General features: G+C 42.8%; 2 protein-coding genes across 2 annotated transcripts in view; both read right to left on the bottom strand.

The window, feature by feature from the left end:
* Nucleotides 1-1,422: 1,422 nt before the first annotated feature.
* On the bottom strand, nucleotides 1,423-12,500 carry mtnr1al (melatonin receptor type 1A like). The gene is made up of 3 exons (XM_077609399.1): nucleotides 12,097-12,500; nucleotides 3,086-3,204; nucleotides 1,423-2,958 (listed from the first exon to the last, which is right to left on the bottom strand). Exons 1-3 carry the CDS (start codon nucleotides 12,452-12,454, stop codon nucleotides 2,308-2,310), a joined length of 1,128 nt encoding a protein of 375 aa, XP_077465525.1. The 5' UTR covers nucleotides 12,455-12,500; the 3' UTR covers nucleotides 1,423-2,307.
* Nucleotides 12,501-15,913: 3,413 nt separating this feature from the next.
* Nucleotides 15,914-25,412, bottom strand: part of fat2 (FAT atypical cadherin 2) — a 70,088-nt gene continuing 60,589 nt past the window's right edge. The window contains exons 23-28 of the mRNA XM_077609269.1: nucleotides 24,480-24,879; nucleotides 22,321-22,471; nucleotides 19,587-19,686; nucleotides 19,384-19,526; nucleotides 19,083-19,321; nucleotides 15,914-16,533 (exon numbers count right to left, since the gene is read on the bottom strand). Coding sequence (XP_077465395.1) covers nucleotides 16,064-16,533; nucleotides 19,083-19,321; nucleotides 19,384-19,526; nucleotides 19,587-19,686; nucleotides 22,321-22,471; nucleotides 24,480-24,879 — 1,503 coding nt within the window. The 3' untranslated portion in view covers nucleotides 15,914-16,063. The remainder of the gene's footprint in view (nucleotides 16,534-19,082; nucleotides 19,322-19,383; nucleotides 19,527-19,586; nucleotides 19,687-22,320; nucleotides 22,472-24,479; nucleotides 24,880-25,412) is intronic.

The following is a 25,412-nucleotide window of genomic DNA, read 5'->3' as shown; positions in this document are numbered from 1 at the left end:
TGCCAAACATTTTTCTGTTGCCTATTGTGAATGAACCAGGCGGCAGAAGCAAATCATCGTGTTAGCATTAGCCAGATGCTAAGAGAAAAGTGCAGAAGTACGTACTAAAATATTAAAAAAATAAGCTTGTAGCGATGTATCATTTGGAAATTTATAATATACACAATAAATTCTTTTCCACATTAAAGATACGGGTGTATCCAAAATAGGGGGTGTGGCCCAACTGTGGCCGACTGCCAAGTTTTTATTGGCCCACAACAGGAGCTTACATTCTGTTGAACTTCTACGCTTTAACGCTAAATGTAGATAGTCACTTTAACAGTAAAAGCATGACAAAATATTGAAATCAATGTGGAATTTCACGTATAAAAATAATAATCCAATGTGATAAAATAAATTCTTCATACCGCTGGATTATTTTGTCGCTTGTAGCCCTTAATTTATAAACTGCCATTGCCCAAATTTATTCCAACTTGAAAGGCTGGCATTGAAAAATCAATTTCACAACAACTTTTTAACAGGCAAAAACGAGGCATCAAACTTACTAGCATTTGCCAAATATCCATTTTAACCCTTTAAGGGACAGTTAAAGTTGACAACTACAACCTTTAACCCTTTACTGGCTAAAGTGACTATTTTTGGTCATTTAAAAATAGTCAATCATTGTATTTTTATAATTATGAATATATAAATTCATCAAATGGATCAAAACTGAAATACACTTTATTTGCGGCCGTAAATAACTCTAAATGTGATTGGGCATCTAGCACCATTAATGGCAGCCAATGAGTTAAATGAGAGCTCTGTAAGGGTTCAAAATAAATTCTATATAATTCGTGCATGACAGGATTAACATCCCACAATCATATATACAAACAAACCTTTCCTATATTTTCAACATCTCATTGCATTTTAAACCCATGAGGATTTTCCTGAAACTTTATTTTTTTCTTTTGGGTTGGAATGATGTAAACACAGAAAACTTTTTCAGCCACTCTAATGCTGATCTTCCTTTTAGCAGAGTCTTCTTTTTTGCCCCAAAGCCAAGTTTACTTTAAACAAAATGTCACTTCTTGCTACTTGCACTTTACTAATCCAACCGCTGATCAGAACAAAAGAAAGTTTCTTTTCTCTGTGGAAAGTAGTACCCTGTTTGCGAAGGGTTTTCTTTGGACGCCAGAACCGTCTTTGTCAACTTGTTCCATTTGGTGGAAATACTATAGGAGAGGTGTAGCCTAACTCATTCTGACTTTTTTTTTTTTACTTGCGGGGAACCAAACTACCCACAAACACATTTTTTTAATGTACACAAATGCACGTACACCGTCACTTACAGAATCAAAGCCAACGATAAGCACGCCTCCGCCGCTATTTATGTACTAACACAGTGATGTGGTCACCATGCTCTTATGTAAAGTGTGTGTGTGTGTGTTTAATGTATTGTGATGAGTCAGTCACAACAGTATATGTATTTTTTTCAATGACAAAATGGAAGTGGGAACAGAGTGTGATTTGAGTGTCAATATAATGTAGTAAAATTAAGCCAGATTTTTTAAAAAGTTATTTCCTTTGACATAACATCAGATGTAATGTAATGTAGTGAATGCCTTAAGGATTTAATTTCTCATTTTTCGTCGTGGCCCACGGCGTAGTTTCTATTTCATCTAGAGGACCGTTATGTCTTCCAACGAGGCTGCCAAAATCAATCGATTAATGAAATGACAGCTTTTCCGATGATATTTATAGATCATTTTTGGACATTCAAATGATTACAAATCTTATACAATTTTTGATTTTGAATTTGCTCATAGAACCAAAAGTCGGCACTCATTATTTACGTTCTTGGGCCACACAAAATGATGCAGTGGGCCAAATTTGGCCCACGGCCCGCCACTTTGACACCTGTCCACTAAAACAACCTAAGTTTCCCACTTTCATTGAATGCAGCATCTTAAACAGAGGATGTATTAAGTGAAGCTTGTCAGTAATTTAATGTCTGTCTCAATTTATTGTCAATTAGTAGTACAACCATTTATGTAGTATAATTGTGTGTGTGTGTGTGTTCCTAGTGCCCTTGAATGCAGCACCGTGTCACAGAAGATTGCAAAAAAAGACAGATGCTGGACAGGTTCCTAATGAGACCGGATGATGATGTGAACTTCTCAAAAAGCACCACAATAAGATCCCGCCAAGTTGTAAACATCTTTTTTGTTTTGTTTTTTCATCCGGCGGGAAGAAACCAAGCCAAAAACCCATTTCCAGGTAAATAAGCACGGATTCCCTATTTTTTTTGTGTTCTTCGCCCCCTCAGCAGTGGAACTTGAAGACGATGAGCACGATGCGCTTGTACTCCTTCCTGAAGTTGTGGTTGAGCGCGCCGTAGACGACGGCGTTGAGGCAGCTGTTAAAGTAGGCCATAAAGTAGCTGGCGGTGAAGAGCCACTCGGGGATGGCGTGCCCCAGCCGGGGGTCCAGCGCCACCGCCAGGCCGATGAGGTTGATGGGCGCCCAGCAGACGGCGAAGAGCACGAAAACCACGAACATGGTGAGGAAGTTGCGCAGGTCGTGCGGCTTGAGCTTGGGCCGCGAGTCGGGCTTGACGCGGCGCCGCACTTGGATGACCAGAGTCCAGATGCGCAGGTAGCAGTAGCTGACGATGGAGATGGGCAGCACGAAGTGGACCACCACCACGGCGATGGTGTACGCCGAGCTGACCGACTGGACGAAGGTGCAGGAGTAGACGCGGGGGTCGTACTGCAGCGACTCCACGAACCAGTTGGGCACGATGGCCAGGACGGTGAGGGCCCACACCAGCGCCACGTAGCCCATCGTGTTGGCGCCGGAGAAGAGGCGGTCGTAGCGCAGGCTGTGGCAGATGTAGCAGTAGCGGTTGATGGCGATGCCCGTGATATTGAAGATGGAGCCGATCACGCTCAGGCCCATCAGGAAGCCGCTCGCCTGGCGGGGGGGGGGCGACGGAAGGACGGACGGACCGACGGACAGAGGTGAGGTACGTTAGGAAAACTTACGAAGCTACGGAAAAACGTCAAACAAGGTGTTGTGTTTTGAGGTTGGGTCCTCTGACCTGGCAGTGAAGATATCCGGCGATCCAGCCGTCGTGGAAGATGGCCGACAGCACCAGCGGGTACGGGTACACGGCCACCAGCAGGTCGGCCAAAGCCAGGCTCACCACGAATGCGTTGCCTGAAGAAAGACGGAAACATTTAACGTGACTTCATTTGCCTATTGACACAAGTTCCCTCTTTACAGTTGTAAGGAGGTGGCTAAGTTCTTAGCTCAAATAGTAGAGTTGTAGACATTGGTTTTGAACCAACTATCTTGCACATGGTGAGTGCATACTCTACTGCTTGAGCTAAGTTCCCAATCCACCTCCCTACTTGGCATCGACTGGCCTACTACATTTCCATTTGACCTGAAAAGTGACAAGTTGTAAGACATTGGTTTTGAACCAACTATCTTGCACATGGTGAGTGCATACTCTACTGCTTGAGCTAAGTTCCCAATCCACCTCCCTACTTGGAATCGACTGGCCTACTACATTTCCATTTGACCTGAAAAGTGACAAGTTGCAAGACATTGGTTTTGAACCAACTATCTTTCACATGTTGAGTGGATGCTCTACTGCTTGAGCTAAGTTCCCAATCCACCTCACTACTTGGCATTGACTGGCCTACTACATTTCCATTTGACCTGAAAAGTGACAAGTTGCAAGACATTGGTTTTGAACTAACTATCTTTCACATGGTGAGTGGATGCTCTACTGCTTGAGCTAAGTTTCCAACCCAGGTGTTCTTCGAATCCTGGTTGGGAATCCTTTTTACTAAATAGAAACAACCATGTCTAGTCAAGACTTTCCAATAATGACAAGGTAAAGTGTGGCCACTTCATGGCGTAGAGGTTTGTTCACCTGACTGCCGTGTGGGCAGCCAGGGTTCGAATCCCGCTGTCGTTTGACTGATCACTACACTATGTAGTTCAGTATATGGATGAACCTTTTTTCATTAAAATAAAGACTTAGTCATTTTTTTCAGCAAAACAATGTTGTTCCGGTCAGCCTTCGGCTGACCGGAAGACAGTTGGGGGTTGGGGTTCCTGGTGGTGTTCGACAGTCGGCCTTCGGCCGACTGCCGACACCATACAGTCGTTGACTGGCGACACCGGGACGTGAACCCTCGACACCCATGTCGCAGGCAGGTGACTTACCCACTACACCACAAGGCGGCCCGCCTATACATGATTGGAAGTTATATTAATCCTTTTCATTACCTAAATAAACAATTTGAGAATTGCAAAGAGTGGAATTGAACTCACTCCTGATTTGAACTTGAGTCCACCTGAAGTTCTGACCCATTGTCTTTGCCACTGGACCACAGTGACTTCTGAAATGATGTGATTGGCACTTATATCTATCCTTTTCATTACCTCAATAAACAATTTGAGAATTGCAAAGAGTGGAATTGAACTCACTCCTGATTTGAACTTGAGTCCACTTGAAGTTCTGACCCATTGTCTTTGCCACTGGACCACAGTGACTTCTGAAATGATGTGATTGGAAGTTATATCTATCCTTTTCATTACCTCAATAAACAATTTGAGAATTGCAAAGAGTGGAATTGAACTCACTCCTGATTTGAACTTGAGTCCACTTGAAGTTCTGACCCATTGTCTTTGCCACTGGACCACAGTGACTTCTGAAATGATGTGATTGGAAGTTATATCTATCCTTTTCATTACTTTCAATAAACAATTTGAGAATTGCAAAGAGTGGAATTGAACTCACTCCTGATTTGAACTTGAGTCCAACTGAAGTTCTGACCCATTGTCTTTGCCACTGGACCACAGTGACTTCTGAAATGATGTGATTGGAACTTATATCTATCCTTTTCATTACCTTAACAAACAATTTGAGAATTGCAAAGAGTGGAATTGAACTCACTCCTGATTTGAACTTCAGTCCACTTGAAGTTCTGACCCATTGTCTTTGCCACTGGACCACAGTGACTTCTGAAATAATGTGATTGGAAGTTATATCTATCCTTTTCATTACCTCAATAAACAATTTGAGAATTGCAAAGAGTGGAATTGAACTCACTCCTGATTTGAACTTGAGTCCACCTGAAGTTCTGACCCATTGTCTTTGCCACTGGACCACAGTGACTTCTGAAATTATTTGATTGGAACTTATATCTATCCTTTTCATTACCTCAATAAACAATTTGAGAATTGCAAAGAGTGGAATTGAACTCACTCCTGATTTGAACTTGAGTCCACTTGAAGTTCTGACCCATTGTCTTTGCCACTGGACCACAGTGACTTCTGAAATGATCTGATTGGAAGTTATATCTATCCTTTTCATTACCTCAATAAACAATTTGAGAATTGCAAAGAGTGGAATTGAACTCACTCCTGATTTGAACTTGAGTCCACTTGAAGTTCTGACCCATTGTCTTTGCCACTGGACCACAGTGACTTCTGAAATGATCTGATTGGAAGTTATATCTATCCTTTTCATTACCTCAATAAAAAATTTGAGAATTGCAAAGAGTGGAATTGAACTCACTCCTGATTTGAACTTGAGTCCACTTAAAGTTCTGACCCATTGTCTTTGCCACTGGACCACAGTGACTTCTGAAATGATCTGATTGGAACTTATATCTATCCTTTTCATTACCTCAATAAACAATTTGAGAATTGCAAAGAGTGGAATTGAACTCACTCCTGATTTGAACTTGAGTTCACCAGAAGTTCTGACCCATTGTCTTTGCCACTGGACCACAGTGACTTCTGGAATAATATGATTGGAAGTTATATCTATCCTTTTCATTACCTCAATAAACAATTTGAAAATTGCAAAGAGTGGAATTGAACTCACTCCTGATTTGAACTTGAGTTCACCAGAAGTTCTGACCGTTTGTCTTTGCCACTGGACCACAGTGACTTCTGAAATGACATGATTGGAACTTATATCTATCCTTTTCATTACCTCAATAAACACCATACAGTCGTTGGTTGCTGGATTCGAACCAACTACTTTTCACATGGCAACCGGACACTTACTGCTTGAGCTACTCCCACCCACCACCCTACTTGGCATTGACTGGCCTACTACATTTCCAATTCGCTTGAAAAGTGAGAAGTTGCAAGACAATGGTTTCGAACCAACGATCTTTCACTTGGCAAGTGGGCACTTACTGCTTGAGCTAAGTGCCCAACTGACCTCCATGCTTGGCATCGACTGGCCTACTACATTTCCATTTGACCTGAAAAGTGACAAGTTGCAAGACATTGGTTTCGAACCAACGATCTTTCACATGGTGAGTGGATACTCTATTGCTTGAGCTAATTTCCCAATCCACCTCCCTACTTGGCATCGGCTGGCCTACTACATTTACATTTGACCTGAAAGTGACAAGCTGCAAGACATTGGTTTCGAACCAACGATCTTTCACATGGTGAGTGGATACTCTACTGCTTGAGCTAAGTTCCCAATCCACCTCCTTACTTGGCATCGACTGGCCTACTACATTTCCAATTCGCTTGAAAAGTGAGAAGTTGCAAGACAATGGTTTTGAACCAACGATCTTTCACATGGTGAGTGGATGCTCTACTGCTTGAGCTAAGTTCCCAATCCACCTCCCTACTTATATTATATTTAATAAAGTATATTATTAGTATATTAAATATAATTTAATAACCCCCCATTTAGTATATTAAATGGGAGGGTATATTAAATTTAATTTATATATAATTTAAATGGGGGGTATATTAAATTATATTTAATATACTAATAATATACTATATTAAATATAATTTAATGTCCCCCCATTTAATATACTAAATGGTAATTAAATTACCACCAAATTATTAAATTATATTTAATATACACCCCATTTAATATACTTGGCACTGCCAAGTAAGATGGAGGGTTGGGAACATAGCTCAAGCAGTAAGTGTCAGCTTGACATGTGAAAAGTAGTTGGTTTGAATCTAGCAACTTCTGATTTTTCAGGTCAATTGGAAATATAGTAGTCCAGTCGATGCCAAGTAAATTGCTGGGTTGGGAGCATAGCTCAAGCAGTAAGTGTCCGCTTACCATGTGAAAAGTAGTTAGTTCGAAAACCAATGTCTTGCAAGTTGTCACTTTTCAAGTGAATTGGAAATGTAGTAGGCCAGTCGATGCCAAGTAAGTAGCTGGGTTGGAACTTAGCTCAAGCAGTAGAGCATCTACTCACCATGTGAAAGATAGTTAGTTTGAAACCCACGTCTTGGAACTTGTCACTTTTCAGGTCAAATGGAAATGTAGTAGGCCAGTCGATGCCAAGTAGGGAGGTGGATTGGGAAGTTAGCTCAAGCAGTAGAGCATCCACCCCCCCATGTGAAAGATTGTTGGTTCGAAACCAATGTCTTGCAACTTGTCACTTTTCAGGTTAAATGGAAATGTAGTAGGCCAGTCGATGCCAAGCATGGAGGTCAGTTGGGCACTTAGCTCAAGCAGTTGAGCATCCACTCACCACGTGAAAGATCGTTGGTTCAAAACCAATGTCTTGCAACTTCTCACTTTTCAAGCGAATTGGAAATGTAGTAGGCCAGTCGATGCCAAGTAAGGAGGTGGATTGGGAACTTAGCTCAAGCACTAGAGTATCCACTCACCATGTGAAAGATCGTTGGTTCGAAACCAATGTCTTGCAACTTGTCACTTTTCAGGTCAAATGGAAATGTAGTAGGCCAGTCGATGCCAAGCATGGAGGTCAGTTGGGCACTTAGCTCAAGCAGTTGAGCATCCACTCACCACGTGAAAGATCGTTGGTTCAAAACCAATGTCTTGCAACTTCTCACTTTTCAAGCGAATTGGAAATGTAGTAGGCCAGTCGATGCCAAGTAAGGAGGTGGATTGGGAACTTAGCTCAAGCACTAGAGTATCCACTCACCATGTGAAAGATCGTTGGTTCGAAACCAATGTCTTGCAACTTGTCACTTTTCAGGTCAAATGGAAATGTAGTAGGCCAGTCGATGCCAAGCATGGAGGTCAGTTGGGCACTTAGCTCAAGCAGTAGAGTGTCCACCCACCATGTGAAAGATCGTTGGTTCGAAACCAATGTCTTGCAACTTGTCACTTTTCAGGTCAAATGGAAATGTAGTAGGCCAGTCGATGCCAAGTAAGGAGGTGGATTGGGAATTTAGCTCAGGCAGCAGAGTGTCCACCCACCATGCGAAATATCGTTGGTTCAAAACCAATGTCTTGCATCTTGTCACTTTTCAGGTCAAATGGAAATGTAGTAGGCCAGTCGATGCCAAGTAAGGAGGTGGATTGGGAATTTAGCTCAGGCAGCAGAGTGTCCACCCACCATGCGAAAGATCATTGGTTCGAAACCAATGTCTTGCAACTTGTCACTTTTCAGGTCAAATGGAAATGTAGTAGGCCAGTCGATGCCAAGCATGGAGGTCAGTTGGGCACTTAGCTCAAGCAGTAAGTGCCCACTTGCCATGTGAAAGATCATTGGTTCGAAACCAATGTCTTGCAACTTCTCACTTTTCAAGCGAATTGGAAATGTAGTAGGCCAGTCAATGCCAAGTAGGGTGGTGGGTGGGCATAGCTCAAGCAGTAAGTGTCCGGTTGCCATGTGAAAAGTAGTTGGTTCGAATCCAGCAACCAACGACTGTATGGTGTCGGCAGTCGGCCGCAGGCCGACTGTCGAACACCACCAGGAACCCCCAACCCCCAACTGTCTTCCGGTCAGCCGAAGGCTGACCGGAACAACATTGTTTTGCTGAAAAAAATGACTAAGTCTTTATTTTAATGAAAAAAGGTTCATCCATACACTGAACTACATTGTGTAGTGATCAGTCAAACGACAGCGGGATTCGAACCCTGGCTGCCCACACGGCAGTCAGGTGAACAAACCTCTGCGCCATGAAGTGGCCACACTTTACTTTGTCATTATTGGAAAGTCTTGACTACACATGGTTGTTTCTATTTAAGGGAAAAATGATTCCCAACCAGGATTCGAACCACACCTGCCCATATGGCAGTCAGGCAACTGAACCTCTACACCACTACATCTTGGAACTTCTCACATGTCAGGTCAAATAGAAATCTAGTAATCTCTCTGTTTGACTTGAAAAGACAGAACTTGGTTCACACAGGTATCGATTCAACTACCTTTCGTTGCAAGACGTTGGTTTTGAACCAACTATCTTTCACATGGTGAGTGGATGCTCTACTGCTAGAGCTAAGTGCCCATTACACCTCCTTACTTGGCACCGGCTGGCCTACTACATTTCCATTTGACCTGAAAAGTGACAAGTTGCAAGATGCAGGATTCAAACCAACTACTTTTCACATGGTAAGTGGACACCTACTGCCTGAGCTAAGTGACCAATCCACCTCCCTACTTGGCATCGACTGGCCTACTACATTTCCATTTGACCTGAAAAGTGACAAGTTGCAAGACATTGGTTTCAAACCAACTATCTTTCACATGGTGAGTGGATGCTCTACTGCTTGAGCTAAGTTCCCAAACCACCTCCCTACAAACTCATGGACAGGCTTTGCAAGGTCTAAGTTCCACCAAAAGTCCAAATGAACCAGACGTCACCAGCACGCAAACGTGGATTGAAATCATCGTCAGTGTGAGCCTTGCATCGTATATCGTATCCCAGGTTTCCTGAAACCTTTGTTGCAAAGAAAGTTTGAGGACGCCAGTTAAGGTCAAGGCGTTGCTGCCAAACCAGAGTAGAAAACAAGATTTAATCAGTTGCCAAAACTCTGGTGGTGGCGTCTGATCAATGTCCGGGTAAAGCCTTCCATTACGTTGCCTCCATCCAATTCCGCCATGTCCTAATCTCCTAGAAGCAGCAGATGTTTTCCCAGAACGTTCCGGAGCGCCGTCCCCGCGGCGCCTTTATCCATCCCCCTAACTCTCCCCCCTCCCCCTTTGCCGTGCTTTGCAAACCAATCCGCCGACTCCCGGTCCTCCCGCGTTTCGCTATCCGCTTTCACCCGACGTCAGGAGGGATCAGCTCGGGACTCATTTGCATACAATGGCCCCCCGCCATGGGGGTCCGGCGGACCATTTCGGGAGGCGGGACGCGGAATAATGGAGACGGGATGGGAAATTGGAAAAAAAAAAGTCAAACGCCGCCAAGGGTGACAAAAGCAGAGAAGGGGAATGCGTCTTGGGAATGAGACCCGGGAAAAAAATGGAATGTCAGGAGATGAATTGAGACCAGAGCGGAAAAGACGGAAGGGGGGGTTCGCGGGGGGTGTCAGGTGATGAATGGCTTGCTAGGAAGGGGGAGGGCTGGCCTTGCGGGGTTTTGGGAGAGTGAAGGCGGCCGGGTGGGTGGCTCGGCGGGCACAGCTTGATCGCTAAGTGAATGCGGGAGCGCCATGGCGAGCTTGAGTGACGGCTGAGTGACAGGAAGTCGCTGGCATATGATGGAGTTACTACTACGGGGTCTTCAAATGGGTGGGCCGGAAGGGCCCCGAGCTCATTCATGCAATTACAGCGGGGTGCCGCAAAACCAGAGGTTCGGGAGTTGTGGGATCCAGTGCCCTTTGACTCTTCGCCAACAAAATGGCACCTTCAATGGAAGACAGTGAGTTAATAAGGGACCTTTGAAATAATCCCAAACCAATGGAAATGCCCCAAAATCTGCAGGAACCGACAAAGGAACATGAAGAATCCCTCAATATCAATGGGAAATTTTGCAAAGTTACCATGTGAGTACCCTAAAATGGAAGTGAACTCCTTGCCTGCTATTGACGATGATAGATGTTCAATTCCCTTCAACCGGCTGTGGATGCTCATCTTTCAGTGGCATGGACGGCTCTAGGCGTCCAATCCGTTTTGACTGGGAACGAACGTTGATTCGCCACAATTAACAATTTGATTGGCGGGAATGAAGTCAACTTTTTGGGCCCAAAATAACGTTTCTCTCTAAACGCTCACAATTTAAAGTGTTCAACCAGCTAACCTTGCATGTAGTATATGTTTAGGAAACCGGAGTACACAGTGCGGAGCGGTGCGGACTCGACCCCAGAACTGTGAAGTGTGCTAACCACTCAACACCGGGCCAAACACAATTGAGTCAATGTAACGTCCTTCAATCAATGAAATAATTGCAATATGAATCAAGTCATTGTCATCATTTGTGTGCCATCACATCCATTTTATCAATTATTCCCATTTTTTGGATGTCATGAATAGATATGACGCTCACGTTGTCATACGATAATGTATCAGCCTGTCAATCACAGGAAGGACAAAATAGATCCACTGGTGACGTTCAGACACTTCAAAGTGACCAAACAGACACTTTTCGAGCCTTTTTGTTCACAAACGTGTCCAATTGTTCTTTTCTTCGATTACGCTCCAAGGGATGGACACACAATTTGAAGACACGCACACAAAGAAGAACACACATCGAACGAAACATGACCGCAAACTCAACATCCTTGAGAATGATGGGACATTGCCTCATTTCATTGTGTGTGATCTGTGAGCAAATTTGCTTTTTTTGGGGGGCCATTCAAAGTCAGATTTCATTGCGAGATGGCTTCATTTATACTTAATTAAAAAGATTTTCAGGGCAATCGGGAACAATAAATCACAATTAAAGAATGAAAGTACAAGTAAAAGGCACAAATCTCTATGATTTAAAAAAAAAAAAAAAAACGGCACATTCAGAAAGTTGCCAAAATAAAAAAGCGTGTACTGCTAAAAGAAAAAAAAATCATACTTTATGGTATGATAGTAAAACAAATCAAAGTTGAATAAAAAAAACAGCATTAAAAAACTGATGACAGTAAAAACTTTTCGCCAAAGTAGTAAGAAAAATATTACATAAGTTGTAAAAAAAATACAAATAATAGCAAAAAAAATTAAAATACCACCTGATTAATAGTGTGTTAAAAATAAAAGTAAAGTAACAACAAAAGAAGACAATCTAAATGAAAAGCCATCAAATTGTCATAATTGTAATTTGGAGGAAAAAAAACCTACAAAAGTTTTAAAAAAAAAGACGGTCAGGAAGTTAGGTTATTGTAGTTTTGAGACGCTTGTAAAGTGGTACCTGTTTTCCTGAGTTTCCTGTTTCTGAAGACGGAAAGGATGACCAGCAGGTTCCCCACCACGTCCACCACGATGGTAGTGATGAGCACGCCGGCCAGGACCGTCACCGCCCACGGGAACGCCTGCTGGTGCGGGGGCGGAGACGGCGGCGTGGCGGCATCGCGTGGCCCCTGCGTGGCCCCCAGCGGCCAAACCGGGGACCCGTGCTCCCGCTGCGGCGGCAGCTGCGGATGCGGATGCTGATGCTGGGCGGCCATCAGCGGCGACTGATGCTGATGCTGAAGCTGATGCTGATGTTGATGCTGATGCTGATGCTGGGCATCCAGCAGCCTCGCCGGGTCTCGCTTGGGGCGCAACATGGCAAGGACTCTAGGGCGCCTCTTTTTGGAAGACGCCAGCGGATGGCGCGGATGGCACGGAGGCGCTCGGCGCCGGGGGGGTGGTCGCTGGTCGGAGTCCGGGATTCCACACGTGCGCGGCGCGCTCGCCCCTTCTTTCCGGTGCCATGTCGGGTCCTCGCGCTGTGGAGTCGTGCGCCAAGAAATCAACGTGCGCGCCTTTTAGCATCCCGACCCTCCCCTTCCCAGCCTCCCTCCCTCCCCCCTTTCTCTCTCTCCCTTTTTTTCTCTCTCTCTCTCTCTCTCTCTCTCTCTCTCTCCGTCTCTCCTCTCAAGCATCAACGCGCGCACGCGACGCTCCGCTGAAGCGATACGCTTTGACGCATTTATTCGTCAGTCATGGCCACCCAACCTTGTATTAAGAGGCTCATTTAAAACATCACTTGAAATTTCAACATTAATTTGAATGAGTTCATTTTTTATATTTATTTATGATTTTACTATGTGGAATTTTAATTACCTTTCAAATGTTCTGAACAAAAATAAAAAATATAAAGATTCTGAAATGCTGTTTTTTGTGTCTGAGGTCAATTTTATACTTGTCAAATAATTTAATTTTGAAAATAATAACATGAAATATGTTAATTTGCCCTTCAGTCACAATGAATTGGACGTCTTGTGCTGTCAAAGTCACTTCCAGGGAAACTTAGTGCTCGTGCTGATACAGTAAAACGGAATTTGCGTATTCATGAGGCGTCGTTAAGGCAGAGCACGCCGACGAGGCGCGCACGCGCACGCGCTCGTGCACGCCCGATGACAGCCAAGCCAGCATGAATGCCATCAATTCATTATTAAATGAAATGATTCATGAAAAGAATGCTACATTTTCAACAAGTATCATTGAATTCTTTGAAATCAGATTAATTACGAGTGGACGTTTCGCTAACAACAACTAAGATTGAAAAATTATCAGTGGGAATGAAGTACTTTGCTCTAATTAAATCTCACATTTCTCCACTTTGTAGCAAAAAAAACAGGCATTTTGGTCATTACTGTCCAGTCGCCGCTCGTGTTGTTGTTGTTGTTGTTGTTCTTGTGCACACTGACATTAATTGATCTGCGTACTACAACGTTATTCACGGGCGAATCCCGATTAAATTTGGTATGTATATTGTAGGTGAGCCCTATTTTTCTTGGAGTGAAAAACTGGCAAATGTATTTGTTATTTTTGACATTTTATTTTTAATTTCCGATTCTTTCTACCTCACCGCAAAGTGTCTGAAAGTTTTGACTGCAGTATAAAGTAATAATAATCATACCAAATTGCTCCTACTTCTGTCCTATCAGAATTTGGGAGTATCACGTCTGTAAAACCACTTGTAACACTACTTGTAACCAAGTAGCATATGCTATAAACGGTAGTAGTATGTATATACAACATTAGCAAACACGGCCTACAAAAGACGGATGTTCATTCGAGTTCAGAATGATTACTTTCATTCATTTGTGAGTTAAGTCCAAGTGAAGTCGTTACAGTATTTTGAATAGATGGCGTTTTTTATTTTATTTATTTTTTTAATGTGAACTTAACTGCCTAAACACACAAGCTGGAGTCTATGACTTTTTAACTGGAGTTTCCATTAAAGATGAAACGTCAGGAATGCCCGCAGCGCCGACATCGTTAACTGGACACGTCTGTCTAAATGGATAATGATGACGACACCTGAGGTGCTGAAATAATGGACGCCGTTTGATGTCTCGTCAAATGTTACTCGCGCAAAACCTCACCAACTTATTTGGACGTACGTGCGTCAACCAGCTATATTCTTTGAATCGAATCGGTTTCATTGATTTATTTTTATTTATATATAATTAGTATTTTAGTCTAGTTTCCTTTAAAGTCAACACATTTTTTTAAAAAAAACATCCAAACAAACCCCAATACATTTGCTTCATTTCTATATTGTTAAATAAAAAAATGAATAAAAATTCAGACTACTTCTATTCTCTGTCTCTTTTAAAAAAATAATGATGAAAGTCAATTACCTGATGGTGCTGTGGTGCTTTGAAGTAAAAGGCGAGGGATCGATTCCCACTCAGTGGCGTTGTGATGGCGTAACTGGCGACCAATCCAGGCTGTTGTTCGTCTTTCTGTTGGGATAGGCTCCAGCACCCCGCGACCCTGAAAAGGAAAGCAATGTTAAAAAGAAATCAATGAACTCAAACAGGACTCTTACACTAAGATCTATAAAAATTAAAAAAATAAGTATTAAAATACGCTCCGATTAAATGAGCGCCCATCCATAGAATAATGCCTTTATTTTTTTTTTATATTCACTATATCTATTGTATACATCAAAGATAAAATGGCACAGTTGAGAAACATTAAAAAAATAAACTTTCTTACATTTGATAGGACCAAAATCAACACTCGCCACAAAAACGCAACAACGACATTCTCACCTACAAAAAACAACGACACTTCACATGGCCGCAAAAAGTGCTGACATAAGGAAAAATATGTGCTTTCTTTTCTTTTTTTTAAATCCAGATAGCGGCTTTATCCAAATTCAGATTGTGAAACGACGACAACAATAAGAGTGATGCAAAAATATGTCTCATAGAAGACATATTTGGAAAATCTGACGGCGCGTTTTTTCAAAGTTTTTTTCAGTCCAAAGGCTCCTAATGTGAGAAATGACTTGAAAAAGGAAGGCGGGGCCTCAAAGTTGGGGGCGGAGTTCCGAATCGCTGGTATTAACGTCTTTTTATGGAAAAAGGCTCAAACAAAAAATGATCGGATCTACATTTTCCTGTATTTTTTGTGCTTTGTTGACATTCGCACATTCATTTTCGGAACTGCAAAACCTCAAAAGGGGTGCTGGAGCCAATCGCAGGTTTCCTTGACACTGCCGTATATTTCAATGAAGTTCAGCAGAGTGAAAAAAAAGTATAATGTAGGGTGCTTAAACTGTTCTACGTTCGCTGTCTTTGCGATTTGCGAACAAGACAATCCTGTCTGATTGTTTGATTGTTCACGCGGTACCGTCTCGACGAGCCGTGTAACCTGCTCTGATGTCCGAGCCAATCGGGATAAAGGGGTGGGGCTGCGGATGTGACATCACCAGTGCAAAGCAGGTCAATTTCCCAAGTTTGGTTAGAAATACACTTCATTTCCTCATTAAAAGAGGAAGCAAGAACATTTGAGAACGACAAGAGCCATCGTCCAATCAAGCGCCGTATCTTTTTCTGAAGCTTCCTCCTATGAAATCATTTTCAATTGCATTTTTTTCCAGGTGGACTTGTGAAAGATTTCCGTGGCAGGTATATATATGGAAGCGTCCGTCAGGTGTGTCGAATTAGCGTTCCGCATTTCCATTTGCGTTTAATGCCCAGTTTCTGTCCGTTTCAACTTCCTGTCAACTCTCATTTCATGGTCAACTTTCAGGTTGTTTTTTTTTTTGGAGCTGACGATTTCAGAATCCAAAGTTTCACTTTTTTGTGTGGATCGGATTTGCCTGTTGGGAAAATGAAACAAAAAAAAAGGTTGTTTCAAAATAAAGTTCATCCAGTGGAGATGCTTTGGAACACCAATTGGACCGTCAGTCCGTCCATCCGTGGAAAGCATCCTCAAAACATGACTTCCTCGCAGCTTCCGTAGTCGTTCTCCAACGAGCTTCCGCCTTCGTAGCGGCGTGGCTCGCCACCGCCGGGCCGCCTCCGCGGCGGCTCGACGTCGCCGCGGGACGACCCGGTCGCCGCCAGACTCAAGCTAAGTCGCTTGTAGCCCGCCGCGTCGCCGTCGGAGCGCTTGACCGGGCGGTAGCTGCCGACCGAGTACGCGTCGGGACAGCGCGACCTCGGGAGCGGGACGCCGTTGGGGTCCAGGAAGCGATCCAGGTCATGATTGCCGTAGCAGGGTGGCAGCGGAGCGCGGCGTTCCGAACGCTCCAGCGGGAAGGGGAAGCCGCCGAAGCGAGAGTTGCGTCTCGAGTCAGAAGAGGCGGGCGACGAGTAGACGTCTTCCACGATGTCAAACTGCGGGAAGACCTGCGTCGCCGCCACCGGCCGCCCAAAGTAGTCCGGATCGGCAGGATAGACTGCAGAGAGAAAAGTTGGATCACTTTCAAATAGGTTCTGGTTTCAGAAAGTACAGAATTGCGTCGTTGCCAGATTGGCTAGATGACCTGATGGGAAGATTTGAACCAGTGTGTTAGTTTAAATGTTTTCTTTGTCGCAATACTCAACACTTTAAAATTTAAATGAATATCTGACACATTTAACCATCGTTAAGGTGTCATCAGGATCAGACAGCCTCGGCTATCATAAGCGACCTGTCACAGCGTCTATTCAGTCTTTCCTTTGATTTTGATAACATAATGATGCTATGCTTCATTTTGGCGCCCTTTGTTGGAAATAATTGCATTGAATTGGATGCTTTTATTGTCATTATAATAGTACAGAAATCCCTCGAATATCGCGGGTAAGGAAGACCAGACCAGTCAAAACAATCGAGAGTCCTCCGGATCTACGGTGTGAACGACCGTGTGAGAGGTCAATGGTCCTCAAAAACCTTCTTCTTCATTGCCAGCAAATATATACTAATAATAATCAGCAAAGCGTTCTTCGTTGCAAGCAAATAATGTAATGTATACTAATCATCCTAAGTAAAGCAAAGCGTTCTTCATTGCAAGCAAATATATAATATTGTAATCAAATAATAACCCTAACACGTAATTTTCGATCGCGGATCGGATCGGCGCCGTCCTTCCCACCAACCACCACAAGGTTTCGAGTTTCGCAAGGGAGTCGGTTCGAGATGGGTCATGTTTCTAACGTGTCTCTTTTCAGAAATGCCTGCTCGCGTAGCGCCAAGTATCCGAAGACCTGATAAAAAGGGCCTAGTCTGGCATTATGGAAATAAAGCGGCGCTATTTGCATTTCTCGGGGTGAAAAGAACGCACGGCGGCAGCTGCTGACCTTGCTTGTAATTCGCCGCCTATTTTGCGTGAAAGGAAACGAGGAGCAGGAGTACATAAATCTTCATTAGTATCCAAACACTCACCTCCCGTTGGATGGCGGCGCCGTGCGTGTTTTTAGCGTGTTCGAGGTCGCCGCGCCGGCTTCCTGTTTATTTTCTTATGAAGGTCGTAAAAGAAATGCTTTCTTCGAGCCGGCCGGAAATGAACCTATTTCACAGGCGTCTCCAGCCGCTACTTAAGTGGTTGTTTTTGTTCTTGTGGACACTAACGTTCAAGTCCTACTACTCTGTCATCCGTCAACCAATCGCCTTGAGACTTGGACGCTAGTCTTCCAAGTATTGCCGTTAGCTTTTATATTTGTTCCTATTTTATGGTTCAATCATGACAACAGAGCCTTTCTTTGCTCTGGTCTTTATTCATAATTTATACTGAAGTATGCATACACCTGCGGTGAATTTCAAAGGATTTCTTTCTTCGAGTTGTCAAAAGTATTAACAAGTATCCACGGTGAATTGGAAGTGTTTTGATACTTTGTTTTTGCACACCAGAGATTTGCTGTCATGGAGGAAATTTGATTTTGTAATCTCTTTATATTCATGAAAATGAACATTTAACTCACTTTTTTTGTTACTTAGTGTAAAAAATATTAATAATTTTTTTTGTCTACTATTTTGGTAGTCCCCTCATCAACTATTTTCTAGTAAAATTGTACAATAGTGAATTGGAAGTGTTTTGATACTTTGTTTTTGCACAGCAGATATTTGCTGTCATAGAGGAAATTTGATTTTGTAATCTCTTTATATTCATGAAAATGAACATTTAACTCACTTTTTTTGTTACTTAGTATAAAAAAATATATATATTTTTTTGTCTACTATTTTGGTAGTCCCCTCATCAACTATTTTCTAGTAAAATTGTACAATAGTGAATTGGAAGTGTTTTGATGCTTTGTTTTTGCACAGCAGATATTTGCTGTCATAGAGGAAATTTGATTTTGTAATCTCTTTATATTCATTAAAATGGAAATTTAACTCACTTTTTTGTTACTTAGTCTAAAAAAATATATATACCGTATTTTCACGACTATAAGGCGCACTTGAAAGTCTTAAATTTTCTCCAAAATAGACAGGGCGCTTTATAATCCAGTGTGCTTTATATGGAAAAAAATTAAATGTGTCATTCATTGAGGGTGCGCCTTATAGTCGTGAAAATATGGTAATTTTTTTTGTCTACTATTTTGGTAGTCCCCTCATCAACTCTTTTCTAGTAAAATGGTACAATAGTGAATTGGAAGTGTTTCGATACTTCAATTTTGCACAGCAGACATTTGCTGTAATAGAGGAAATTTGATTTTGTAATCCTCTTTATATTCATGAAAATGGACATTTAACTTAGTATAAAAAAATATATTTTTTTTTGTCTACTATTTTAGTAGTTCCTTTGTCTCAACAACTCTTTTCTAGTTAAATTTGGTAGGTGCAGTTTATAGTCCAAAAAATGACAATGTTTTATTTGTTCCTTTAGTCCACTTTTCAACCATCTGTTCCCTTAAAAGGAGTCTTATTTTCTTACATTTGTTCCCCAACTTGTTTATGTGCCACCCAGCTTGAGTCTAACATGATTGATTATGATTTTTAACGTTAGTACGGCGACACATGCGCACACACCTTCGTAGTCCAGGTCCCAGTGGGTCTTCTTGACCGAGTCGTTGTCAGAACTGGACGGGGGTCTGACGGGCAAATTGGGGGCCACGCTGCAGACCGCTGGTCCGTGCGACTTATCGGCGGACGTTTGGCCGCGGGGACCCAGCGAGTGGTCAAGGTCGTTGGCCGGCGATATCATGTGCCTCAGTTCCATGTGAGTGCCTTCTTGATCGCAAGCTTTCGGGCTCTTGGATGACACGAACCTGAAAACCACATTTCAAGGTCATACGTGAAACCCAAACCCCAAAAAATAGAGTGGCATTACCCATCCGAGTTGTTCTTGGCCTTCTTCTTTTTTTGTCGGATGTAGCGCTTGCGCACGCAAACAAAGATGGCCACCAGCAGGACCAGACCCATCACGCTGGCACCGATCTCTATCACCTCCATGTAGCCCAACACCGGAGACACCTTGGAGGGACCGTTGCCGTCAAGACCACTCTCTAAAAGAGGACCTGAATGAGGACTGACCTGGGGCAGAGGGTCGCAATGGAAGGATCCGGAGGACACTTGGCACTGGTATCCACCGGGGCACGGATTTGGAGAGCATATGTCCACGCCGTTGTGACACCTGGGCGTTGAAAATAAAGTACATGAAACAAAACAAACCGATTACCGTATTTTCTCGCATATTAGCCGCCTCCCCGTATAAGCCACACCCTTAAAATTGCCTTCAAATGGTTGAATTTTACAATTTCTCTCGTATAAGACGCCCCCTGATTCACCATTTTCACCTCCATATTCATTCTTTTAATAGGGAGTAAAAATGTGTTACTTTGAAGGGAAAATTGCATACCTGTCAACCTCTGCCGATAACTGCCCTTATAAATGATTATTGATTCCCCTTACAAACCCACCAAAAACCTTGCAAACACCGTACGACTCGTACGGTGTTTGCAAGGTTTTTGGGGGGTTTGTAAGGGGAATCAATAATCATTTATAAGGGCAGTTATCGGCAGAGGTTGACAGGTATGAAATTGTAAGAAAATGTATCGCATTTCTAGGATACTCTATCAATCGAATGTGTGGGATTGGATTTCATTCATAGATGTCAAAATACATTTTGTTAAGCGTTTTGTCAGTTTATCTTTTCTCTGTTTTGAAATAAATGACCATATCAGCCACATTATGGCGTTTCGTCTTTGCAGTTTTGTGCATGTCAAGTCTAATTTATGCGCATATAAGCCGTACCCTTGATTCAGTCATCATTTTTCTGAGTGACAAATACGGCGTATATGCGAGAAAATACGGTAGTTAACGTCCATACTGGAAATTTTGGTCTCCTGGAAAACGATGATGTCAATTGTCATTATTCCAATCAAAGTCGAATGTTATTTCTCTCTGAAAGCAACCCGAGTTCATTGCACTAAGGCGAAATGCACGCCATGCCCTCATGGTAAACTAAATATTAAAAGTCTCGTTTGCATGGCATCTTTCCAATTAAAGCCAGCGGGAAACTCGGGAGTCTGCTGATTTTTAAATGTAAGGCCAAACACGGATGAACATGATTAACGCGTTAACGTTCTCCAACAAAACACAATCAAAGTACGGGAAATTTGGAGCTTTTCTTTAGCCTAATAATTAATAGGCCATTAAGTATGACTAAATAATCATTTGCAGTTTGTATTTAGGGAATTTGAGCAACAATTTTAAATGGTAATTATCAATAACCTTCCGGGCGACCAAACGTCCGGCGACCAAAAGTCCGGCGACCAAACGTCCGAGTAACGACCAGCTAGCCTAGCATACATGTTTTTGTTATGTGGGAGAAAAAACAGAGTACCCGGAGAAACCCCATACAAAAACATGCAAACTCCCCACCACGAGGCCCGACCTGGCATCCAACCTTCGGCCCCAGAACTGCGAAGCCGACACGCCAACCACTCACCCACTCATCCACCGAGTCACAATTTAAAAAAATACTTTTTTTATTATTGTCGAGTTCCCGTTTGTCACGACGAGTTGACGAGATGGACACGCACGGCGCCCGCGCGCAACGTCTTCTCCCCACTCTTGCTTTTTAGTGTCAGGAGAGGTCGCTTAGCGAGGTCAACGGTCAACTCGCCTCTTGATCGGCCACCCGCCGACCTTTGACCCTCTCGGCGTCAGCGGCGCCATCGAGGGAGTCGCGGGGAATTGATTATGAGGCGGGAGCGGAACATTAGCTGGCGGAGGGGAAAAGTCCACACCCTTCATTCCAATCACGTCGGCGAAGAGCAGTCGCCGGGTTCATTTGACACACGCACGCATGCACGTAAACGCGATGGAAGTGCAGAGTGTCATGTGATTAAGTGCACGAATATCGTATGAATATTAAGTATACGCCCACCATTCACATGGCCGTGATAAGATTTTTATTCTTTTATTATTTGGAATGTTTAGCGCGTATATGACGAAAAGTGAAGAAAGAGTTGATTCTCTTGCGTCCGTTCTTTGGGACTTGGCAGCGTCTTTAGTTAATTAGTTAGTTAGGTACAATTATGCAAATGACTTCAGTGGTGTTGTGTCCAGATGGTGCACTATGGTGAATTTATGGTCATTATTGTTCTCTTGCATTTTAATGGGAGAAAAATAAAATAAAAACAATTCTACCCACGGGTGTTATTTTCGTTAACACTACAGGTGCATTTTGCCAAAACGTTTTGCGTACTGGTTAGCAACCCGGAAGCGCAGAGTGAGTTTTCAAACTAATCTACCAGAAAAAGTGACAGAAATGACGTAATAGAAAATAAGTTCCTATTATAGTCTTCCTTAATTAGCTTAAGGCAGAAAAAACAATCTCCAAAGAGCAGATGATGTCACAACCAGAATCCGCTGCATATTTTTTGCAAGTATGCTAGCATGTTATCCATCTGTTCCGTCAAAATCGTCAATTTTGGTGGTGACGTTTAAGCCATAATTGCTAAAAAATATATATATATATATAAGTGGACGCTGCCTGATGCAATGTTTTGGACGGAATAAAATTGAAATGGTGAAAGACGGTCCATTTTTTTCTACATTACAATTTACATTATTGCAGTCAATTCCAGTTTTTGGATACGGTCGCAATTTCCGTTGACAAAAATTGATGTCCAATCATTAAAACTTGGAGGGTAGCAAATCAGTAAACAATCAATAAATGCTTCATTTGAATTATTGCGATATACTGACAAATATATAGCCACGCTTCTATCAGATTAATAAAAATTTTGTCAAAATGTACCGTGCATCGTGTTCCGTTGAGCAGTTGCACACGTATCCTCGCTCCTTGGGCACGCACGCTCGTCCGCCGGTACACGGCTGGGAGGCGCATGGGTTGTTTTCCCTCTCGCAGCGAGTGCCATGGAACAGGCCGGCGCACCCGCAGCCAAAGTCTGCGCCATCCAAAAAGAAAATACAAACACAGGAAGAAACAAGAGATGAGAAGATGATCTGAAAAGTTTTGTCGGCAGGAAGCTTCAAAACAAGGCAACATGGAGACAGAATGGAAACATCCGGACATTAACCCATGGAGAACATTATATATTATTATATCACGTATTACAAACCAACCATACAGTACAGTATTCCCCCGTTTTCCACGTTTTTTCACTTTTTGCGGTAATTGCGTTTTCGTGGTGTCCCGCAAAATACGCGAAAAACGGGGGAATACTGTAATTGACTCATTGGATCAATAATTGACATTTTTGTAGTCCAATTTTTGTTGTTGTTTTTAGTTCAAAAAGAATTTTGTAAAATCTAAAAATGATTATATAAAATATTTTCTGTTTTCTACTTTTAATATTGAACATAATTCAAAAATATATATTTTGCCTCCTTTTGAAATGAACAAATAATGATTAAAAGACGTTTTCTCTAAGAAAAAAACCTCAAATAAACATTATTTTAGATCTCTAAAAAACAGAATATTTAGGGCTTTTTATCCAGTTGTTTTAAACCGATTAATTTTTTTTTTTTGAAATATTATATCTAATATTGAGCATCGAATGCGTTAATACAGCTGGCGAACCAAGTCGAGTTTGACACCCTTGATTTAGAGAGTAAAACTAAATGAGTGAATCAATTGAACACCCAATGAATAATAGTCAAGTACCACGATTAACATGATAGCCGACTGAAGTAACTTCAAGTGTAGTAAATAATTATCTCCGGCAAATAACAGTCATTGTTACATGCACAAGGACTCCGCGTGTGTGTGCGTCAGATGATAAACAGCAAAAAACTAACAGTTATAGCCACGTTAAGAGCTTAAGGGACTGTTTGTTGTGTTCCATTCTTCACACTGAGTGGCCACGGACACACACTCATGCAAACACCCACGTGCACGCGCCCTAATAAAAGTGTCAAAGTGAAAGATTTCAGACGTGATGTTTATCAGTGGCGCTCCGAATTGCAAAGCGCGAGAAGCTGCAATCTTGGCTCGCAAGAAGCCACGCGCCCGCCAATTAGTGATAAGCCCAAAAAATGCTAATGAGGGTCAGCACGGGACTTCAGCTTGTCCTTTTCGTACACTGCACTCCTCTTCTTCTTCTTCTTCTTCTTGGGAGCCAAATAGAATATTTTACCGTGGCACAGTAATAAGATGGACACGTCGTCCAAAGGGCAGCGATTGCTTGGCGCAAACAATAGAAGCGAAAAATGGAATACAGGTGTCAAGCCAAGGGTTGCTATTTCTTATTCATTTATGCTCTGAGCCGCTTATGTGAGGGTAGTGGGGGCGCTGGAGCTCATCCCTGCCAGCAAGTGGACACCCTGAATTGGTCGCCAGCCAATCCCAAGGCGCAAGGAGAACATTCACGCTAACGTTCATGCCTGGTGACGATTTAGAGCGTTTAATCATTCTACGCTGCGTGTTTTGGGGATGTGGGAGGAGACTGGCGTACCCGGACAAAAGCCATGCAAGCCTGGGGGAGAGCTGTGAGGTGGTTGTGCTAACCACTCTGGGATGGATTTACTCAAAGGCCCCTCATTTGCACGCTTCCGATTCCTGTCATTGACGCCATCTTGAATTTGGCCCCAACATTTCCGGTTGCGGAAATCGCAAAGTAGGGTCACCCCTATTATAACTTTTCATTTTTATTTATTTTTTCGTCAAAGTGGCTTCCGCTTACAAGTTTCAGCGTGGATTTTTACATTTTGAACTTAGAAAAAAATAAATATATATATATATGTATTGTTTTTTAAATTATTAATAGTGGAAAATAATCGCAATGTAGTGAATTCGTGATAATCGAGGGATTACTGTACGCTTTTTGCTAAAAACTGCCCTTTCCACTGTTACATTTATTTCTAATGCCGGCTTTCTTTTACTACGACGGAAAAGTGACCCGGAAAAGACGAGACGAACAGGAAGTGGCCTAAAACGTGCAGGAAGTGACTGACCTCCATTGGGCTCCTCTCGACAGGTTCCTCCATTCTGGCAAGGGTTATCATCGCAAGGTCCCCCTCGACCGCAGCACTCGTAGACCCCGAAGACCCGTCCCCTGCCCGACTGGTCCCCGGCTCGGATGGACTCGCCGTTGAGCTCCAGGTTGTCCAGGCAACCGCGAAAGCGGCGGGCGGCGAAAAGGAGGGAGCCGCCGGCGAGCATCAGGCGGCACGGCGAAGTCAGCTCGGCGGACGCCGGCTGCCGCTGGTCCAAAGTCAGCCTCAAGGACGTAGGCCGCACTTCTAGCAGGACGTGGTGCCAGCGACCGTCCGATAGCGTTGGGGAGGCCAGGGTCAGTTGGGAGGGGGGCTGCATTCCGCAACCGAAGGCCAAATGAAGATGGCCGTCCTTCACCTGAGTGGAGAAAACCAATGGGTCAGTCGGAGAGTTTGCGCGGTTCTCAACTCAAAATCTCTTCAGGGCTTCACGGTTGACTACTTATCTAAGGGTGTCAAACTCAGGTTGCTTCGCGGGCCACATTAACGTCAACTTGATTTCATACGGGCCGGACCATTTTAGATATAATATTTAGATTTTTTTTAATGAATGAATTAAAAGAACTGGATTAAAAGCCCTGAATATTCAGTTTTTCATAGATCTAAAACAATGTTTATTTGAGCTTTTTTTTATTATAGATTTTTAGATTTTATAAACTAAAAACACAGAAAAAATGGATTGAAAAATTACAATTATTGATTTAAAAGGAAGAAAATCAGGAAATGTAATATACATCTATACTCTTCATTTTAATTTGATCTTAAAACAGAAAGTCGGCACTCTTGATTTACTTTCCCGGTCCATACAAAATGATGTGGCGGGCCAGATTTGGCCCCCGGGCCGCCACTTTGACACATGTGATATACACCATTACTTATTTATTATGTTGT

This window comes from Stigmatopora argus, chromosome 9 (assembly GCF_051989625.1).
Source record: "Stigmatopora argus isolate UIUO_Sarg chromosome 9, RoL_Sarg_1.0, whole genome shotgun sequence".
NCBI classification, from domain to species: domain Eukaryota; kingdom Metazoa; phylum Chordata; class Actinopteri; order Syngnathiformes; family Syngnathidae; genus Stigmatopora; species Stigmatopora argus.
Note: the sequence above shows the minus strand (reverse complement) of the source record. Positions and strands in the feature narration are given on the sequence as shown.